Below are 21,695 nucleotides of genomic sequence, written 5' to 3'. Positions count from 1 at the left end.
GGGTGGGCACGGGGCCTGGCAGTAATGTTAGTGGAATCAATCTGTCAATGATGGAGGAAGGGGAGAAGCAGGCCCTTGGGCAGTAGGTGTCCCACCAGAGAGGTATCTGTTTTTCAACCACTAAGACTTTATTAAGTTGACCCCCGAGGGCCCAGCCTGTGTCAGGCTCTGGGGAAGAGAAAAATGCAGTGGAAGGTGCACCCACGGCTCTCAGGATTGGTCCCCCCCTTCTACTCCCCTCGGCTTTCCCCCAGGGCACCCAGCCCAGCCCTGGCATGGGCCGGGAACACCATAATTTATCATTAATGATTGCCATCATTAATATTAATGTGGAGGACACCTCTGACCAGAACCAACTTTAAGGAGTAGCAGGAAGGAGGCCCAGCTCCCACCTGCCCATCCCAACACCTTGGGCCCCTAGCCATCACCCTGCACACCTTAGATCACCCAACAGGACAGGCCATGTTAAAGTCCTGGGGCTCCCCCTGGAGCACAACCAGGGGAACAGGAGGGGCTCTGGGCCCCAGGTCCCCAGGGCTCACCTGAGGGACACCCAGTTGGAGTCCTGGTGTCAAGGATGTGTCTGGGAACAGTGTAGGGAGGAGGGAGTGGACAGTGTGTGGTGCAGGGTCAGATCTACCTCCAGCGTATAACCCTCCTCAGCCCGGCCAAGCCCCACACACCCCCCAAGTCCTGCCCCAGGAGGCCTTCCCCTCCCCCCAGCTCACCCCCCAACTTCCTGACTCAGTCACTAGCCCCACGACCTTGGGGAAGCTTCTCATTACCTCTGCCTCATTTCTCTCCTCTGCATGATGAAGGATAAAAACAGTACCTATTTTATCAGGCTGACCTGAGGGTCGAGTGAGGTACAACCTGGCACTGAGCGGCAGCTCAATAAACGATGGCTATGATTACCGACCCCCCCCCCCCAGGTTAGTGGAGACCAGCCCTGACAGGTGCCACTGAGGAGCCAGGTGGGCTCGGGGGTTCTCTGGTCTCTATGGGGCAGCTCCAAGGCAGCAGGATTAGCCAGGGGGCTCTGTACAGCCCCTGTGACAGGCCTGGGACCCACAGGGCCTCTCAGAAAGAACTCTGTTTTTGGAAATAAAAAGAACTACCTTATAAAGAAGTGAGGTCTCCGTCCCAGGAGGTGTGCAAGCAAGAGATCCATCCATTCATTCAACAAGCATTCACTGGGCCCCTCCACTGTGCTGGGCCCTGTTTTGGCCAACGGGAGTTGGGAAAGAGAGCATGAGACACAACCCTGCCTGGAGAAACCCACGATCTAAATAAGCAAGAGCTACTGAAGTTGCCAAACTGACCCCCGGGCCAGGGCTGCCCACCCCTGTACACGTGTCAGAGCCTGGAGAAAAAGCAAGAGGCCCTTCGGCATGAAGGGGGCTTTGGGGAACACCCGGGGCGGCTCAGCGAATGCGCTCTGGCCCTGCAGACATGAGGTCAGGCCCCACCTGCTCTGAGCCCCTCGTGGCCCTGTGATCCCGACGGCCTCCTGGTGCCTATGCTCTCCTTGCCCTGGTCCACCTTGACCACAGCTCAGCATCAGCCTCCAGAGCCCCCATCCACCCCGAAACCCGGTCAGGGGGGTAGGAGGTGTCCTTGGAGGCAGGGCCCTGCTGGCAGCAGGGAGCAGAGGAGAGACGGGTGGCTGTCTGCCTGGACAGGGGCAAGGGCACGGCCAGTCCCAGGCAGGTGGCAGGCTCACCCCTTGCCCACTTTCCTGCCCCCCCCCCGCATCTACAACCCTGCCAACCACGGTTCCCGGGGAGCAGGCTCCCAGGAGGCCCAGCAGGCAGCCCACCAGCTGCTGCCCCCTCCCCGTACAAACACTAGCCACAAAGCACCCCCCCCGCTCTGCCTGCCTGCGGTGACAGCCTCTTGGCACCAGCTCTCCCCTTCCCTCCATCTGTCAGGAATCGGTGCAGACAGGCTGTGAGAACCACAAGAGGAAGGAGCGATGCTGCTTGGACCCCACCCCTCCCCCCTACCTCCCCAGTGCTCTCCCCCGCACCCCACGTCCTCTCTCTCCCCACTCCTCTCTGTGTCCTCCTTTCCCTTGCATCTGTCTCCTACTGATGAAGCCATTGACAAAGTTGGGAGTAGGGCGGGGAAGAGGACCAGCCAGCCAGTGACCCCCACTTACGGGTAATCACCACACACCGCGGCCACAGCCCGGCCACCCACCCATCAGGCTTCATCCTTTACGTTCTCCCAAACCATTAAGGAGTCGAAATCCCGTGCGACTGTGGGCTCAGTGTCCCCATCTGTACAACTGGTACAGCAAATCCTGCTGAGCCCACCTCCCAAGGGATACTAGGAGCCCAGAGGCAATACACGGAAAGGGCTCTGTAAACCACAGAACCTTGTACAAGGCAAACGGCCTGTGTCCCCAGCTTCTTCCTATCTGATGTGGGAATAAAGGTCCTAGTGCCGCCCGCCTCCTGGGAGTAGCGAGGCCAGAATGGGACGTGAACAGACAGAAAAATGCCTTGAAGAATATAAAGGGCGGCAGGAACGCAAAGGCAGGGCTGTCGAGGTAATGATCCTCACTGTACTGATGTGAGGTGAGAAGGGCAGAGCTGGGGAAACTGAGGCCCAGAGGGAGCTGTCACACAGCTAGCTGTGTCAGAGGCAGGGTCAGAACAAAGGCCAGGCCTCCTGGCCATGTCCACACCAGCACCCCAACAGGGGTGCTCAGCCCTGGCTCCTCCAGACCTTCCAAGGGGGTCTATGTCTCTTTGAATTCTCCCAAAACGTGGGGAAGAAATCAGCTTTTTCCTTTCTTTAGAGTGAGCCCTGCCCAACTGGCAGCAGAACCCACAGGTAACGGGGGAAGACCTGTTGCAGAGCCGGGGGAGCAGCGACGGGGGTGGGCAGGGTGCAGGCCGGCAGGCCAAGTGTCCCATTGGACATGAGACTTTTCATTTTAAAACGGGGGCGGTACCAAGCCGGGCACCCTGCGTGGGAGCAGGCGCTTGGTAATGCCAAAGTGCAGGCAAACATGGGGGTGGGTCTTTGCACCGAACAGAGAGCATAACCCCTTTCCCCCTTCATCCCGGCGAAGCTTGGCCCAAGGCCCCACAGGCCCCAGCGGGGAGGAAGTTCTGGTCTAGCTGCCGTTTCAGGGTCCTGTGAAGCCACGTCTGCCCCCAACTGCAGCACAGATGTGCCCAAGGAAAAGGGGAAGGAGACATGGGTCATCCACCCCTTTCACTGCCAAGGAAGCTTGAGGTTCAGAGAAGCCAACTGCCCAAGGTCACATATTGAGTTGGGCGGCCAAGGCCTGCTTTTCCATCTGCAGATCCTCCCCAGGTCCCAGCAGGGCACTGGCACAGAGGAGGCCTGCAGTGGATGCTGGAGCTCAGACTCGAAGGCTCCAGTCCACACAAGGCACTTCTCGGGGGCTCACAGAAACACCATGTGCGAGTGGGCACGTGGCACAGGAGGTGCAGCGCAAGGAGCAGAAACACAGCCTGGGGTGGGAGGGGCGCTGGGCGTGTGAAAAGCCAAAGAGCCCCACCCGCTCTCCTCCCTTCCCTGCTTCTCCGCAGGCCCTAGCCAGGTCCCCCTGCCCCATCTCCTGAGGCCCGTGGTCTGGTGTGAACCACAGACTCTTAATCGGACCATCTTGACGCAGAGTGGCAAGGATGGAGATGGAAGGAAACACAGGGACAGGGGAGCCCAGAGGAGGCCCTGACTCAGCTGGGGTGTGAAGGCTCCCTGGAAATGGAGACTCTTAAAGCAAAGTGGGGTTGAACAAACAGAGGAAGGGCGTTCCAGGGAGAGGGACCCACATGTGAGAGTGTGATGATGCCCCTGTGACATCAAACACATGTGGGGTGTGGCTGGAGCACAGAGCCATGGGGTTTGGGGGGACAAGTGGATGGTGAGGTCTGCAGCAGGAGAGATGCCAGGTATGTGTTTGGGCATTGAAGGGCCCTGAATGTTAGCAAGTAGACTATCCTGTGAGTGGGGGACGTCCCTGTAGGACGCTGAGCAAGGGCAGGAGAAAGCTCCACGTGTTTGAGAGCGCTCGGCGGCAGAGCGGAGAGTGGACAGGAGGGAGGGAACAGAGACGAGGTTGGTGCTGCTACCATGGTCCGGGGAGGCTGAAGTGGGATGGGGAAAGGGCCTGGATCCACCAAGGAGGATCAGGCCTTGGTGGCCGTTAGAGGTAAGGGAGACGGGGGCTGTGATGACTCCCAGGTTCCTAACCAAGGCCAGGACAGTGTCCATGCTGTGGACTGGTCTCAGGGCAGAAGAGGTCCGTGCACAGCCCCCAGTGCCCGTGTGCCCAGCCACAGGTCGTCGCGGGGTCTGGGCACTACCACCTTGCTGACCCGGAGATAAGCTGTCTGCAGAGGTGTCACCTTTACTGCTGGACATGGCACATCTGTCTTCAGCCCCCCACTTCCTTGGGAGGTAGGTCATGGTTACAGAAAGCAGCCAATGTTTATAGAGCCCAGACTGTGCAGCCCACCAGGCTCCAAGAAGCAGTGGCCAGAGAGGGGATAGGTCTTCCCCAAGGCCACACAGCATGTCAGCTATCACAGGCCAGGAAGGGACACTGAGCAGGCTTCGAGTGAAGGCAGGGGGCAGTGTTTGTGAGCAGAGGTCCCAGAAACAGAGCTGGGACCTGGGTAGGGCAGAAGCGTCACTGGAGACAGATTTGAGATTGAAAGGAAGACAGATTTTGTAACAGGAAGGGCTATCCAGGGACAGAAAAAGCTATCAGGTTGCTCAGTGAGCTCCCTGTCCCTGGAGGTATGCAAGCAGACAATTGCCTCCTCCCCATCTCCAGCCCCTGGGGCTGCTGAGGGGATTCCGGCATTGGGATGGGGGTTGGGAGCCTGCTTTGGCCAAATGAAGACGCTGCTCCAGCCCCGAGAGCCACAGCTCACTCATTCATTCACTCAACACACATTCACCAAGGCTTGCTCTGTGCCAGGCCAGAGACATTGGGCACCAGGGGCAGGTGGAGCAGAACAAGAGAAACCTCATCTCTCAATCTTCCCCACCCCCATCCAGGGGGGTGAGGCCAAAGCTGGGCAGGGGGCAGAGGATGGAGGCCCTGGCTGCCCACACTCCATGTCACAGGTCTAAGGGGCTCGGCTCCCTTATCTTTCTGGGCACATTTGGGGCATGGGGCCAAGGGCTGGGCAGGATCAGACACAATGCAACCTCCTCCTGCACCCCACCCCTCCTGGAGGTCCCCAAGGCTCTGGGCTCATTTCCTAATGAGATCCCTGTAAGGACTCTTCCTAATTAAATTAGGACAGTAAGTTATGGCCTGGGGCTGCAGGGGAAGAAGCAGGGACAAAGGTGACTTCTGGGGGTGCTCCCTGGCCCCTCCCAGCCCACCCAGCAGTGCAGCAGCCTGGCATGGGAGGGGATTCCTAAAGGACAGATGGGAGATGGAGGTTCAGAAAAAGAGGTCAAAATAAGTGGAGCAAATCTTGAATTGAGCACCGATCACGTCCAGACACTATTCTTGGTGCTTTTCCTAAACAAACTCGTATCATCGTCCAACCACCTAGAGGGTTAGGTGTTGGTGGCTCCATTTTAGAGAGGAGACAAGTGCTCAGAGAGGTGAAGTAACTTGCCTAGGGTCCCACAGCTAGGAAGCAGTGAAGTATGGACTCGATCCCAGGCAGCCTAGTTAGAGGCCCTGCTGTTATCTGAGCCACAGTGGAGTTGCTCATGGATGAGGCAATGCGGAAGCAGTCAGACGTAGGGGACCTGGGGGGCTTCCCACCCCCACGTCTATGGCTCCCACCTGGCCGCACAGCAAGCAGAGGTTTGGAGTCAGACCTAGACAGAGGTCAGGGAATCTGCATTTCAAACGGTGTCCAAAGTGACTCACTCTCCTGATCCAATCCTCACAGGTGGGAAAACTGAGGCCCAGGGAGGAGCAGAGACTTGCCCAAGTCCCTCAGCAAGTCAGCGACAAGGTGAGGCTACCTGGCTCCTGGTGTGGTGAGGGTGAGGGCCTGGGGGGGACTCGCTCGTAACGGATCAACAGCGACAAGGGCTCAGGTCTCTGCTTCCAGGGGGAGAACTCAGGGCAGCGTTTGCAAGTGTGGGAGAGGCCAAAGGCCAGGGAGAGGGAGGGCGAGGGGTCTGGGAGAAGGGGTGGCAGAGAGAACAGGGGCTCCAGCCACATGGCTGGCAGACCTCTGTGTCCTGGTATGGCCCAGTTCCCGGTGTAGGAAGAACCAACTGGCTCTGTGAGATCCAGTGAGGCTTCAGGTACTGTACCCAGACCAGGAATTGCTCATTACCCGCGTGCACAGAGCAGGAGTCTGGGGTTCAGATTCAAGGGACTTATCCCAGGCCTCTAACTAGGACGTGGAAGGACTGCAGTGGAAACCCCAGTCCAGCTGACACTGGGAGGCCACGCGTGTGCCTTGTCCGTGCACCTCCAAGAAGCAGGCAGCTGTGCAGATGGGGGATGAAAAGAGAAGGAGACAGGAGAGCATTACATATGCAGCATATTTAAAGCCTGGGGCTATGGGTATTAAAGAATTGGCCTGGTCAGACTCAGCAAAAAAATAAACAGGCGGAAACCCCCGAGCAGATATAGGTGCTGCTAATTAACAGTTGGTTCCAGCTTTGCACATACGGTTTATGCCACATCCCCTGTGCGATGGGTTGGATTTCACAGCCCTTGCTCCCTGCTCTGGGCCTTCTGGGCCTCAGGGAACGGGGGCAGCTCCTTGGACCGCCACATCTGGGTCCTGGCCATGGCGGAGCTCCTGTGAACTCCGTGATTCTCAGGGGAAAACAAAAGAATCCCAGGGAATTGGGGCTGAGAGGGGCCTGGAGATGCCCCGCTCCCAGTGAGCAGAGACCCAAGAGGGGCAGAGACCTGCTGATGGCCATTAGGTAAGGTAGGAGCAGGGGTGGAGCTGAGGTGGGCCTGGTCTCCAGGCCATGGCGTTTATATCAGCCTCAGCCCTCTGCATGGGGCGTGGGTGGGTGCAGACAGTGGGCTATAGGCTGAGGCTTGGAGGGGAGAGGCTGCCATGGCAGGGGGCAGGCTGGGAACAGAGACCGCTGGCACCTCTCCAGCTACAAATAATTCCCCGCCACAAACAGCCCAGTGGGGGGCTTTGGCTTTGCCTTGGCTGGGCGGCCTTGGCCAGCATGGGAGGAAGAGCGTCACCTTGTCCCTGCAGCCTCTGTGCGTCCAGAACAGTCACCTCCCTCCTGGTGCACACCTGCTCTCTGAGCACGCACACTCCATGCACACGCACGTGTGCGGCTCTGAGAGTGATGGGGGCAGCAGATGGCAGCTCGGGGTCCAGGAAGTGGAGAGGGAGGGAGGGCGGGAAGAGCACTGGCACGAATATCCCTGGATTCGCGCCACCAGGAAAGCCCACCCTTGGCCTCCAGCTATTCGTACCAGCAGCTTAACCTGGGTCAACAGGCCCTTCCTGCCTCTCTCAGCTGCCAACTCTCTGATGTTAAATTGGACCCACTGGTGAACCAAGGTCCCCTCTTAGATAACTAACTATGCCAGGCCCGGATGGTTAACTAGCTCTCCTTGGTTCTCTCTGCGTAACCAGCTCCCCTAGGCCACCCAGGAAGCAGCCACCCTGGGGCCCCCGGTGCAGATGGCAGCGGATGAGATGATTCCTACAGTCCCTCCCGGCCCGAGAAACTGCTGTTCTCCCAGGCAGCCAAGTCCTCCCAACTGGCCAGCTGACCTACATCTCTCCTGCTGCTATTTCAGCAACTGCCCTCTTGTTATGTCCTTGGAGGAGGAGAAGGAAAGCTGTTGACGGTCGCTTCCACTTGGTGGGGATCAGGGGCTCGGGAAGGGGAAAGGGGATGCTCATTTCAGGGCCAGGTCTGGGCAGAACACTTTACATCAGCCTGCACACCTCTGAGAGGTGGGCTCATCATCCCCATTTCAGAGACCAAGGATCTAAAGCTCACAACATAAGACCCATACCAGGGACCCTGGCTAGTGGGTCACAGGGCTGGTGGCCTGACTCCATTTTTCTCCATCACTCCACTGCATCCAGTGCAGGCATGGGCACAGGAAGAAGACAAAAGGGAAAGTGGCCCAAGGAACCTGGGTCTTAGGGCTGAGTTCTGGAAGTGGACCCTAAAAAGTCCAGCTACCCTCCATCTGCCTGCCTGGAATCTACCCACAAAGCCAGGTACACTCCTACCAACCCTCACCAGGCATTAAGGAGCTCGAGGGCCACAGGTCCCCCTCCCCCAGGCCAGGACTGGTCCTGAGCCCAGCTCCAGGGAGAAGAAATCTGCTCAGAGTGCTGGTTACAGTGCAGGTGGAGCAAGGACCAATGGGTAAAGGGGAGATGAAGTTCAGAGAGGGAGAGCGCCTCACGCAGGGTCACACAGCAAGTTAGGGGCAAGGGCAGAACAATTTTTATAAAGCTGTGGAGGAGACAGATTCTACAAATATCTTGAGAAAAATGAAGACCAATTATACTCCCTTCTGCTTTCTTTGGTGGGGGTGGGGAGTCCTTGGGGCCAGAACACAGTTGTTCCTTCTCTTTGCTTTGTTTTGTGAGGCCTGGATCTGGCTACTTGGTCTGCCCCACAGGGCCAGGGTGAGGTGGCCCTGTGCTCAAGGAAGAGGGAGGTCCTGCTGGCCGCCAGCCTGGCTGGGAAGGGCCATGCGGAGTCAGGGGGTGTTGTGAGATAGGAAAACATCTCCTTGAGGGACTGCGACAAGGTGAGGATGAAAACGCACATGCTCAGCCATGCCTTTCCTAGGACTTCCTCTTAAGGGAAGAACCAGACAAATGCACAAAGGTGTAGTACTGGTATTCACCCCAGCACTGTGCAGAACAGGAAAAATATATATATATATAAATATATATATAACCAACTAAACACATGTCTATCAATAGGAGACTGTGTCATTAAATTAGGGAAGATTCATGCAGTAGACTACTATCTAGCCCTTTAAAACGATAATACGTACCTACTGTTACTGACACTGAAAGATGTGCATGATGTGGGGAGAAAACAACTGACATAACACAAGCTCGTTTTGCAAAAACACCCAAAAACCAAAAAAAAAGAAAACCCAGAAACACACATGTTCATGCACACCAGCTCGCATGCAGAGAATGCAAGAACACCTCTGGGAGGACAGGCAGCTCCCACCGTGGTATAACCAAGGGGGACTCCTACCTTCCTCTTTTCCCTTTTCTGAATTGTCTGTGTGTTTTCTTTTCTTTAAATTACAAGTATGAAATTACCTTTATATAATCAGAAAAACTTACTTCCGTTGGAAAAACAAAGGAAATCAATTGAAGTGAGTTTCAGCTTCAGCACTACCAGTAACAGGCTGTGTGGCCCCAGGGGAGCCCCATGCCCTTGCTGAGCCTCACTTTCCTCATCAGGAAAATGGGGACGATAATGAACTCCTGCACCACCTTCCTCCCAGAGCAGCTGTGAGGCACAAACTGGAAGAGGCCATACTGTGGTTCGAATAGGCTGAGAGGGCCGGAAACGGAAATAGTCTCCAGAGCGGCTGGGGTAAAGTCCCTTGTGGCATCTCAAAGCCAGTGACCAAGGGAGGGCGGTGGTCACGTTCACCATTCCCATGTGACCATTCCCAGACTGGCTGACCTCAGAGAGGCTTTGGGCTGCCATATCCAAGGGGCAGGTGCGTGGAGGCCGTGAGGGGTCATAGGAACTGTGTGGACCTAGGAGCCCCATGGCCCTGCCTCTCTGGGTAACTCTCCTAGTCACTAGAGGGTGTTCCAAGGGGCCTGATAAAAAGCTGGGTTCCTCGCCCGCAAAGCAGCCGGCTTGTGGGCACCTGGCCTGGGCCCTGCCAGGGTCAGGGAGGTCAAACCAGGTGCAGGGGGATGGGGGAGCTCACAGGCAGGGCCCGCTCCTGAGCCACTGCAGCCGAGGGGCTATTCCTACGGCCTGTGACATACACTGGCTTGTAAGAGGAGCCATGGCGAGCACAACTGATGATCAAAGCTGCCACCTGGGGCCGCGCTCATGCCTGGGGGCACCCAGGGGCCAGAGCTGCTCAGGAGGGAGCCGGTACACCCACTGGCAGGGGCTGGCAAGGACGGATGCCTGGGGTACCTAGAAAGGAAGGGCGGTCGCAGCACACCCCAGGCCACTCCCACTGTAGCTGTGACTGGGATGTGTGAACGTGTATCTCTTCCTTTCACCTGTGTCACAATGCAGCCAGACAGGCATGGCCCAGTCCTGCCGCTGACCCGCTGACCTGCCTGGGGCAAGTGACTTCACCTCTCAGAGCCTCGGCTCTTTCTCTGTGAAGTGCAGTGATGATGCGTCCAGGCACCGGCTGAGGGAGGTATTGCATGAGAAAGCCCCCAGCAGTGAGCATGTTCGTGAACTCTTACTATAGTTAACAATATTATTTTAGATGAGTTCCCAGCGATCTGGGGGTGGGCAGCAGGCCCCAGCCAGGGGCAGTATGCACCTGCGGTCCCCGTGGGGAAGTCCCAAGCCCTTTCTGTGTGCAGGAGCCAGTGCCCGCCTGCAGCCTGAGAACGCCTTGTTCCCTGGTCCAGCAGGAAAAGGAGAGGGGGGGCGGGGTGGCAGCAGGTGGGAGTTGGGAGCGTACTGTTCTGACTCAGTCCCAACCCAGGAACTGAGGACACCCTAGTTCTGAGAATGGGTCCCTGCTGACACCAGGAGCTGATGTCCAGCCACCAGGGCCTCGGTTTCACCTTCTGAAGCCTGGAGCTGGGAAGCTCCCAAGTTTACAGTGTGAGCACTGAGAGGCCTGCATGCCCAGGTCCTGTGTGACTGTGGATGTCACTGTTGCCCTCGGGGCTTCAGGTGACCCAGCTCACAAGAGGGGGCCTGACTATGGTCCCTAAAGGATGCTCAGCTCCCTTCTCCAGCTTCAAGGACCCCCCAGGGCCTTCTCAGAGGCCCCTGGGTCCCCTACATCTGACCGATATATGCTTCTCACCCTCAAAAGTCGGGGACATTTCCTCAGTCCATTCATTCATGCACACACCATCCCTCAAATGCCTCGGCTCTGGGCCAGGCCCTGTGGTCCCCCACCACAGACTCTCCCAGCAACCATGAGCTCCTATGATGGGCTATTACAAGGGTGCACAAAGCCATGGGCATCCAGACATAGGAGAGGTTAGATCACACCAGGAAGACAGGGAAGGCTTCATGGACGTGGTAATGAGCTGGGTTTTGAAGGATGGGTAGAAGCCAGGGAAGGACAATCCAAGCAGAAGAAAAGCATGTATGTATGAGACCTAGAGTCAGCGAATTGCATGGGGGTCAGAGAACCGAAGTCCACATTTTGGATGACTTGGGCTCTTGGCCTTTTCTGAGGAAGGATGGCAATATTGGAAATGACACCCCTTGAAGTCATCTGCATCAGCGACATATCACTGGGTCCTCAGTTTCCCTATCTGTACAATGGAAACAGTACTCACCACCCCACAGGCAATGGCCAAGGAAGGCCCTTGGAAACTGTGGAGGGTCACACCCATGAGGGGGTGCTGGACAAGGGGGGCCTTATGTTGGGGCCCCATGTGGTCTCCAGAAAAGACAGTCCCTCCTAGACAGAAACCTGTAGTGCAGGAAGGCATCACTGGACACTGCAGCCCCTCACCCTCTTCTTCCATGCCCTCTGAGCCCCAGGCCCTCTGACCCCAACTGGGTAGACAAAGCTCAGAGAGGAAGACGCTAAGGAAGAGTCTGGGCTCCAGAGTGGACAGGCCTGGGCCAAATCCTGGCTCTAGCACTCAAACATCATGACATTGGCCAAGTCACTTCTCTTTGGGCCTCAGTTTCATCATCTTTAAAATGGGAATAATAAGAAAACAGCCCTCACAGGGTTGTGAGTAGTAATATTAATGAATGCAGATTGTCCAACATCGTGCCAGGCATGGGGGTGAGTAGTCAGTATCTGTTAGTAGTAATTCCCTCAAGGGAGCTATTTATTTTGGAATCCCTCGTGCTCAGCACAAGGATAGCAGAGCAGACAATGTGGAGAAGACAGATCTGAGATCGAGGGGAGAACAGGGACATGTTGTGGGTGCTCAGGGACTAGGGAGCAAGAGGACAAGAGGTCAGGGAAGGCCACCTGGGGGAGGTGGCATCTCCACCAGGCCTTCAAAGACTGGGTGATCTGGGCTTGCGGGCATTTGCAGAGCTGTTGAGATCCAGGGCCCCGAGGCCTGGCTGCCCAGCCCCCAGAGCAGGGCCCCACACGCTCTCCTAGGCCCAGGACTGGCTTCATGGGGATGGCACTGGCCTGGGGGTCTGACCACAGACCCTGGGCCAGGAGACTTGCACTTGGTAACAGCCCTGAAGGGTGGCACAAATAAGCCTATACCCTCCTGCTCCATCAGCCCTATGGGTCCTCTCGCTCCTCACCCTCTCCCTGGGGCAACTCTCTGGTTTCACCTGCTGTTGCTACTTCCCTAAGGAGGGAGAACTGTCAAGTCAGCTGCCTGCGGACAACCGAGAGGACTAAGCCAACCAGCCCTGAGGCCTATTGCACTGGGAACCCCCAGCAGGCCTGAGAAAGCCCAGGGGGTTCCCAGAGGGGAACTCCGTCCCAGGAGAGCCCCCAGGAAGGCCCATGGGAGAGTCTTCAGCAAACACTCCCAAGGCCTGCTGGGGCCAGCCACGGAGACACAGACCTGGCCCTAGGGAAGGGAGAAGCTTAGGCCCTGTGGGGCAGAGCCATGGGGGCTGTAGGGCTTCCTCCCCTTCCCAGGCACAGACAGGTCTGGAAACCAGCCTTGGGACAAGCATACGGCCTGAGGGAAGTCTTCCTCGGGCCCTCCCAGGGCCCCGGCCACTCATTCACTGAGACCAACCAGGCCTGTTTGATTCATTTCTTCCCTCAGGCCCTCCTTGGGTACCTTCCTCCACTCCCAGGTCCATCTCAGGGCCGAATGGCCTTGGGACCACCTCCACTGTGGCTGGGGAACCCTCTGGCTGAGGCACGCCTCAGCTGCGCGAGCCTTTGGATCTCGGGCTAAGCAAATGCGGGCAGGAGAACCAGGGGGGTCCTGGCAGACAGGTATCTAGAGACCTCAGTGAGACTCCTCCTCCAGGAACAGACAGACCCACTCCATTCATTGAACACCTACTGCTTACCAGGCACATTATCTCACTTAATCCTCATCACTGGGAGGGAGAAACTACTATCACCTCCAAGGCCATTCAGCCAGAGGTCACAGTTGGGATAGAAAACCAGGAGTATCTGATTCAAGGCCACATTGAGTTATTCCAACACACATCTCTAAGTCCCCTCTTTCGACTCCTGTATCTCAGCCCTGGGGAAAGAGGGGAGCAGGGAGGGCTTTCTGGAGGAGGTGATACCTGCACTGATGATTCTAAGATGACAAAAAGAAGGTAGCCAGGTGAGGGAGCAGAAAGTGTTCCACACAGATGGAATAGCACGTGCAAAGGCCTAGCAGTAAGAAGCAGTAGAAAGGCCAGAATATGACAGAAGTTTGGTGTCACAGGTTCATAGGAAGAGCAGGAAGGGGCTGGAGGGCAGTGGGGCAGCGGAAGCTGGTCACAGAGGGCCAGATGCAGAGGAGTCTAAGCCAACCCTATCCTATGGGTACATGGGAGCTTCGGGAGGACTCCGAATGGTGGAGCTGGTGGGTCAGATGAGGAAACCGAGGTTCAGAGAGAGCAGCACGATCTGTCAGATGACTCCATCCAATAAAGGACATGAAGCTGGGCCTCGTGTCAGGGGTGTGAGAATGGGCTAGGCCAGGCGGCACACTGAAGACCAGATGCGGGCTTGCAGCCCCAGCTGGGAGCTGTGGCCGAGCTTTAATTATTTACAAGGCTACTTCCCAGCAGGCCTCAGCACTCCTACAGCCTGGCCTTGCCAGCTAATGAACTCTCGGCCACGGGAGACCTTGCTGCGGCCACTCTTTATTAAAACTGGAACGGAGCGGTGATGGGGGCTGGGAGAACAGGGCAGCCTAAAGAAGCCTAAACAGGTAGAGGAAACTGAGCATACGACCGGTCCACCTGTCTAAGCAGTCCATCCACACGGAGAAGCGCAGAGCTCTTCCCAGAGCTGGAAGTGGAGTGCGGGGGTTGATGTCCCCTCAAGATGGGGAAACAGAGGCCTGGGAGGACTTGCCTGAGGTCGTCAGCTAGTGCTTGATGCAGCACAAGTTCCATTAGTTGGGTGCCTGCATTCACACCCCAGCAGTTTCAGTTTCACTTAAAAATCATACACCCTTGGGCTTCCCTGGTGGCGCAGTGGATGGGAGTCTGCCTGCCGATGCAGGGGACGTAGGTTCGCGCCCCGGTCCGGGAGGATCCCACATGCTGCGGAGAGGCTGGGCCCGTGAGCCATGGCCACTGGGCCTGCGCGTCTGGAGCCTGTGCTCCACAACGGGAGAGGCCACAACAGTGAGAGGCCCGCGTACCGCAAAAAAAAAAAAAAAATCATACACCCTTGTTACTTAACCCCTCTGTGCCTTTGTAAAATGAGGAAAATGCGGGTACTTCCAAGAGTCACCCCATTTTATAGACTCGAGGTGCACGAGGTGATACATGTAGAATCTCAGCACAACTGGTCCACAGCAAGTACTCAGTAAGCGTTCATTATTGTTGCTGTTGCTACTCTGGGGGCAAAGGGCTGGCTGGAGACCAGAACCCATGTCTCTGCTCCCAGACACTAAGCAGCAACAGGAAACTGAGGCCAAGGCGCCAGCTGGCCTACGTGACCCAGGTGCAGCCAGGAACCCCACCCCTTCCCCTGGCCGGGCCGCCCCTGGGCTTCCAGCCCCTTCCTCCACTTTGAAGGCCCTTTGAGCTGGGAACTGAAACCCCATGAGCCTTTCCCTTCCCCATCCCCGTCAGATCTGTGTCTCCAAAAGGCCGAGTCCCATCTGCTGCGGGTAAGCTTCCGCACTTAGAAGGTCTTACTTTGAGTTCCAGCTCCAACCCCGAGGAGCTGTGTGAATTTGGCGGAGTCACTTCACCTGTCTGAACCCCAGTTCTTCCTCTATAATGCGGAGACTGCATCACCTATTTTTAAATGGTAAGCTCTGAGGGAATGGCATTAGTTACCATCTTTCAAGGCCTGCCTTAGCTGTCTCTTCCTCCAGAAAGCCTTCCTTGGTTTCCCCCACATACAAGCTCCCTCCCTCCAACCTCCATCAGCTCTCAGAATTCACGGTCTGCATTCTGACCCCTTTGGGAGCCTGAACGCATTTTGCCCCACACAGACTTCACTTACAAATGGCAATCCCCATTTTGCAGGCCGAGAGGTACAGAGATGGGGTGATTCAGGCCCTCTCACAGGGTGGAATGGTTGGAGTGGTCAAATATAAGGCAGGGAGGATGGTTCCAAGAAATGCAGCTCGGGCAGGTGGCCCGGAAGGGAGGGAACTCCCCAGATAGGGAAGGAAGGGGTGACAAAAGACCATTTTCCAACACCACGCCTCATACAGCCACCCAAAGCTCCCACCCCTTTCTTCAAGATTTCTCTCTGTGGCCCCTAGGGGTCCCTTTCTAAAGACCTTGGTGGTGTGGACACTCATCCACTCCCTTCTCTTCACCAGCCCCAGGTGAAGACTTCCTACGGGTATAACCGATGGTAGAGGAACAGCTACCCCGCATTTGGCAGATGAAGAGACAAGCCCAGAGAAGCCCAGAAAAGCCCAGAAAAGCCCAGTGTGGGGGATGGATACTTGACACCAACAGCAAAGCCCTCAACGTCAGTTGCTTTTGTTCACTAACCCTCTGCCTGTGACTCTACCCCATCCACCTCAGAATGAAAGCAGGAGCCCAGAGTGGCCGTCAGATTGGCCCTGGTCCCATCTGGGGTCGCCCAGCCACCCGCTACTTCACTCCTCCATCTTGCCCAGAGCCTCGATGGAGATGAAAAGCACCCGGATCACCCTCCTGGGTCCTTCTGCACCACACTCCCACCAGAGCAGACAGTGCCCCTGAGCTAGGAGGCAGGTGGACACCCTGACCAAGTTCTGTCACTCTCAGCTGTGTGACCTTAGGCAAATCACTCAACTTCTCTGAGCCAGAGTCCTTATCTACAAAGGGGGATGACAAGAAACACGTCTGCTCTTCACGGCCACCCCCAACAAAACTGTTGTTATACAGAGCCAGGGAGATAAGGTAAAACCAGCCCAGAAATGCACAGTTTCCACTTCCTCGCCTCATCCTCAGCACTCCCCCTGTAAGGAAACCACAGAAGAACAACTCCGGGCGAGGAGACTCACTATCACATTTTACCCTGGCTCAGGCATTTTCAGAATTTCAATATCATTGGGAAATGGTTAGGGTCATAATTAGACTAAGAACTCTGGAGTCAGACGCTCAAATTTAAGCTCCTACTTAGCAGCTCAACAGCTGTGGAATAACTAACTTGATCTTTCAGTGCCTTGGGGCTTTTTTGTTTTGTGTTTTTTGGTTTGTTTTGGTGTATAAAATAGGACTGCTCTGAAGGTTACAGGAGTTTATATAAGATAAGCACTTACCACAGTGGTTGGCACACAGCTAACAGTCGGCACATGTTAGTCGCATCACTTTCAATTACATTTCTAGAACTGGTCTTCAAAACCAGGGCAGGAATCATTAGCCCAAGTGGTCAGGAGAGGAAACTGAGACAGGAGGGAAAGATGCGCCCATGTCACACAGCCAAATCTGGGTTGGTCTGAGAATGAACCTGGGGGCTGACTAGCAAACCCCGAAAAAAACCACTATAACTCAACAGACAATGCCTGTCCAGGTGGTCTCTCTACCCCTCTTGCCACTGCGTGGTGCTGTGGGCCTGTCCACCTATTGCCCTCCTCCCACAGAACCTGCACTCCCTGGCCTGCGGGGTGGGCCTGCTCTCCAAAGTGTCCCGGTGCCTGGCATACAGCAGGTGCTCAGTAATGATGAATGAATGACTGCCCGCGTCTGTGTTTTATAGAGTCCTGTTTATCTGTTCCTGGAACTATACTCCTTCCACTGTGGCAACTGCTTGCTAACTCGCCTCAGGTCCCACAGAAACCACATGCACCTCACGAAACAACTTCCAAAGCAGTCGTGCCCAGGTGTACAGACACCACACTCAGCAAAGGCGGCCGGCCACCTGCATGTGACCATGGGTTCACGCACGGCCTTGGGATCCTCACCCCCCCTTCCAGGAAACAAACTCATCCCTCTGGTCCCCTCCTTCCTGCTCTGCCCCATGACTCATGCCTCAGTCTGGCTGGCAGGAGAGCGCAGTCGGCCAACCAGGGTGGCACAAGAAAGGTCTTCACCATGACTAGGCAGAAAGGCAGCGAGCGCCAGCGCCCCGCCTGCACCTACTACCCAGGGGAGGAGCGGGGGTGTGGCCAAGGCGGGGCCAGGGCAGGGCCCCAACGCCAAGGGCGCCAGAAAACTGCACACCCAGCCGTTCCACGATTGGCCTGCTCCGGCCACAGGGACCTATGGGGTGGTCCTCGCACAGCCAATCAGGGGCCCCGGGGAGCCCATTCATTCACAAAACCCAGCAGGAAAAGGAGTGAGGCTAGGCCCAGAGTTGCCTGGAACTTTGAGACACGAGCGCGTTCCGTGGGGCCTAGGCAAGAGTCCCGGAGGGCCTGATCGCAGAAAGCTAGACGCTTGCAGGGAGCGTCGCGTCGCCGCCCCACAGTTCCGGCCCAGCAACCCGGGCGTGGCGTGCCCTCCTCCCGGGCCGTGCTGCGCCGGGCTTCGCCCCCGGCTCCATCAGGACCTGCCGGCCCAGAACCCGCTGGGTCCCTAAGTGCCTGGAGGGAAAGGGCTCCCGGGAGGGTTCCCGGCTGCAGGCTCCGGCAGTAAAGGTCCAGGCAGGTGGCCCGGTGGCGGCTGCAGCCACGTGGACGCTGAGCAAGGAGTCCCCCACCTTTCCCTCCCTCCCCGGCCCGCCACTCACGGCAGTCATCCTCGTCGCTGTTGTCCGAGCAGTCGTCGTCCTCGTCGCATCTCCACACAGAGGGGATGCAGCGCTCGTTCCGGCACCGGAACTGGTCCTCTTCGCACTCCTTGACCGACCCTGCGCGGGGGAGAGGGGGCGTGAGCCGGATCCCCGGAACAAGCGATCCCGGCCGCGGGGAGGGGTCTACTGAGTGAAGGAGAGGGCCCGATGCTGAAGCCAACGACCTGGAGGCCTCTGGCACCCTCGATCAGGAAGGAGGGCAGGATGGTAAGGGTTCCTGGGATGACGGGCTGCTCTGTGGCAGGCACACACAGTCGGTGTACCACCACTTAGGTATGCCCCCCATTCAGAACACTCACCCGCACACACGGCCCTTAGTGAGAGACGCACGCAGACACAGCCCACAGGGAGCCCCTCAACACGCCGCGACACGCGCACTGGGCGCTGCGGGCACATCCGCCTCGCACGCAGCCCCTCTTTCTCTGCCACACGCAGGGGTCGCCGGAAACGCATTGTCAGGCGGGGTAGTCTCCGGGCTCCGCTCATCGCCGCCGCGGAGCGCGCGTGTCAAATTAACGCCAACGGCGAGAATCACACAGCCCTCCCGAAAGCATCAGTGATCACCCCCAGCAAAGTTCCCGGCCCGCCCGGCCCCCACGGCGCCCATCCCCCAAGAGCAGGTGCCGGAGGGCAGAGCCCACCACACAGGGAGCCGCGGGGGCGGGGGTCTAGGGCAAATTAAGGGAGAGCTGGGTCCCGAGGAGCATATCCCGCCCGGGCGCCTCCCTGCCAGGCCCGGGCTCGGAGGCCTCGGCGCAACCCGCCCCCCGGCCGCCGGGCCGTGCTTTGTTGGCCGCTCCGGCGGCGCAAAGACGGGCCGGGGACCGGCCGCACGCACCTTGGCCGCCGCGCAGTGGATCCGCCGCCGCCTCGAGATGCTGGAGCTGCAGCAGCAGCAGCAGCAGCAGCAGCGCCAGCGGCCGGAGCGCGCCCCGTTCGGGGCGGCCCATGGCGGGCCCCGGGCTCCGGCCGCCGCTCCCCGCGCACCCCGTGCCGCCGCCGCGCCTCAGCCCTCCGAGTCCTTGCCGCGGCGCCGGGGCTGCCGCTGCCCCCGCCGCCGCCGCCACCGCTGCCGCCCGCCCCGGCTCCTCGGCTGCATTTCAAGCAGGTTCCGTGACGCTCGGCGGCGGGGCGGGCTCAGGCTGGGCGCGCGGCCCCAGGCCTGGGCTGCCTCAGCCTGCGCGCGCGCCCCCCCCCCCGCCCCCTGCTGTCGCCTCCGCCCCACGCTCCTCCCGCTGCCGCCTCCTTTCCCTCCTCCCTCATGCCCTTGGTCCTCTTCTCCCTAGGTCCGTGCTCGGTGACCCTGCTCAAGGCCCGCCGCGTGCTGGGCGTTGCAGACGTTGGGATGAGCCAGGCGAGGCCCCTACCCCCAGAGGTGGCAGACAGCCCAAGGGAAGTAGCACAGGCTGCCTGGAGGAGGTGACATGCTGATAGGTGGCTGAGGGAGGCCTAGGAGTGAACCTGGACGGGAGGGGAGATGATGTTCCCGGGTGCACAGGCCTGGGCATGTGCACACGGAGCAGGGATGGTAGTGGACAGGGATTGGGGTGCCAGGATTCGTGTGATCAGGGAGAAGCTGGGGGAGCAGGAATGAACCTCTGCACCCCTCCAAGACTCCGACCCGGATGTTACACGTCTGTGTAGCTGGTTAACATGCCTATGTTGCATTCTCATGTGAGAATTCCCACGGCCAAGGATGTGAGGCAGGTGGCTTGGGCCTGGCTCACAAACTTGATCCATTCATTCTCATTCAGTGTTCTGTTGGGCCAGGCAGAGGGGCAGACAATCAGGGGGAACTGCAGGGGCGACAGGGTAGTCCTTTCTGTGATGGAGAAGGGCAGAGACTGTGGGACCCCACAGAAGGGACGCCTCATCCCTGCTAATAGGGGACGCACACCAAGGGCTGCTGTCTGCTTCTGCTGGCATGAATAAGACCTCTCCCCTGGAAGGTCTCAGCCTCATCTCATCCATGCCAGGGTACAGGTGACTAGATTTTAGCTACCTGCTGGTAAGCAAGGCCCAACCAGCCCAGCCTTTTTGGACAATGAGTTTTGAGGGCACTGGCCACTAAAAGACAGACTGGGAGGTGGCTAGGCCCAGTGTAGGTCCACTCTCCCCTCCTCTCTTGCTGCCTCACATCCATGTCAGAGGGGCAGAAGAAGGGGCTTCAGGAGCTGTTAGTCTCAGGCCTGGAAGCCACTCTGTCTCATCAGCAGTCCTGTTACTGAGCCTTGTTTCTTCCCACAGAGGGCAGCCCCTTAGCAATTCGGTCATCCAACAAGCACATCCCAGCTCTGCTCTGTGCCAACCCTGGGCCTAGGAGTGCCAACGTGAATCAGACATGGTACCAGCTTGATTGGTGGGGAGACAGACTATCAACGGACAGACAATGAAATGCAAGCATGCTTTCAACAAAAACTTATGGAGCACCTCCTATGTGCCAGGCATTGCCCAGGGATACAGTGTAGAAATAGATGACGTCCCTCTTTGCTCTCCTACATCTTACATCTTAGTTGGGAGAGACAGACACAAAAGCAAGAAAACAAACAAATAAGAAATGATAATAATTTCAGATCATCATAACTGCTATGGAAAAAATAAAGTAGGGTGATGTGAGAGTGATGGGAGGTAACTTTAGAGAGGTGATCAGGGAAGGCCTCTCTGAGGAGGTGACATTTCGCTGAATGGCAAGAAGGAGCCTGCTGTGGACTGAATGTTTGTGTCCTCCCAGAATTCATATGTTAAAACCTAATCCCAAATGTGAGGGTATTTGAAAGTGGGGTCTTTGGGAGTCAATTAGGACATAAATGGGATTAGTGCCCTTATAAAACAGGCCCCAGAAAGATCTCTGGCCCCTTCTACCATGTGAGGACACATCGAGAAGAGAGTCATCTATGAAACAGGAAGTGGGCTCTCACCAGACACCAACTCTGCTGGCATCTTGATCTTTCAGTGCCTTGATCTTGGACTTCTCAGGCTCCCAACAAATTTCTGTTGTTTTTAAGCCACCCAATCTATGATATTTTGTTATGGCAGCCCATGTGGACTAAGACGGAGCCCAACCATAGGAAGATTGGCTGTAAGGGCATTCCTGGCAAAGGGACCAGCAGGACAGAAGCCTTGAGGTGGGCTGGAGCTCGGTGAGGAGAAGTTGGGTGACCAGGCGAGGTCAGAGTCAGCAATGTTCTGATCACATGAGGGTTTTGTAGGCCCCAGCAGGAGGTTTGGATTTTGTTCCAAGTACAACGATGGCCACTGTGACAGCAGGATGCCTAGGACTCTGGAGCCCTTCCTGCAGCCAAGACTGACTGCTTCATCTCAGCCCCTCCTTCACTCTGCTCAAGGAAAGTCAGTTCCCACCTCTGAGCTTCAGTTTCTCTTCTGCAAAATAGAGATGGAGAATTTCAAAGGTCTATTCTAGTTTTAAGATTGTGTAGGTTAAAGTTCGGAGGCAGCAGGGTAAAGAGATTAAGAGCATGGGCTCTGGGTTAGACTACCTGAGTTTAAGTCTGTTCCTTCCCTTCCTAGCTACATGACCTTGGACAACTCACTTAACCTCTGTGGCTCAGTTTTTTAATCTGTAAAATGGGAATGGTGACAGTACCTCACAAGGTTGTGAGGATTACATTAGAGGACATGCACAGCATGCACTGTACTGCAGGTGCATAATAGCTATTAGTTATGTTACTGTTATTCAAACATAATTCCCTGTCAAAAA

General features: G+C 57.1%; 1 protein-coding gene across 24 annotated transcripts in view; it reads right to left on the bottom strand.

Moving 5' to 3' along the window:
- The window catches only part of LRP8 (LDL receptor related protein 8), a 77,726-nt gene extending 58,614 nt beyond the window's left edge, over window positions 1-19,112 (bottom strand). For 3 of the 24 annotated variants that reach the window (XM_073789586.1, XM_073789603.1, XM_073789595.1), the window contains exons 1-2: window positions 18,277-18,621; window positions 17,915-18,034 (exon numbers count right to left, since the gene is read on the bottom strand). In XM_073789586.1, the coding sequence (XP_073645687.1) occupies window positions 17,915-18,034; window positions 18,277-18,463 (307 nt within the window). In that variant the 5' untranslated portion in view covers window positions 18,464-18,621. Of the gene's footprint in view, window positions 1-17,914; window positions 18,035-18,276; window positions 18,627-18,815 lie in introns of those variants that run through there. The other 21 variants (XM_033866367.2, XM_033866381.2, XM_033866420.2 and 18 more) reach the window with 18 other exon arrangements.
- Window positions 19,113-21,695: the final 2,583 nt, after the last annotated feature.

Source organism: Tursiops truncatus, chromosome 1, assembly GCF_011762595.2.
Source record: "Tursiops truncatus isolate mTurTru1 chromosome 1, mTurTru1.mat.Y, whole genome shotgun sequence".
Classification (NCBI taxonomy): Eukaryota; Metazoa; Chordata; class Mammalia; order Artiodactyla; family Delphinidae; genus Tursiops; species Tursiops truncatus.
This window is presented reverse-complemented; position numbering and strand designations above follow the sequence as displayed.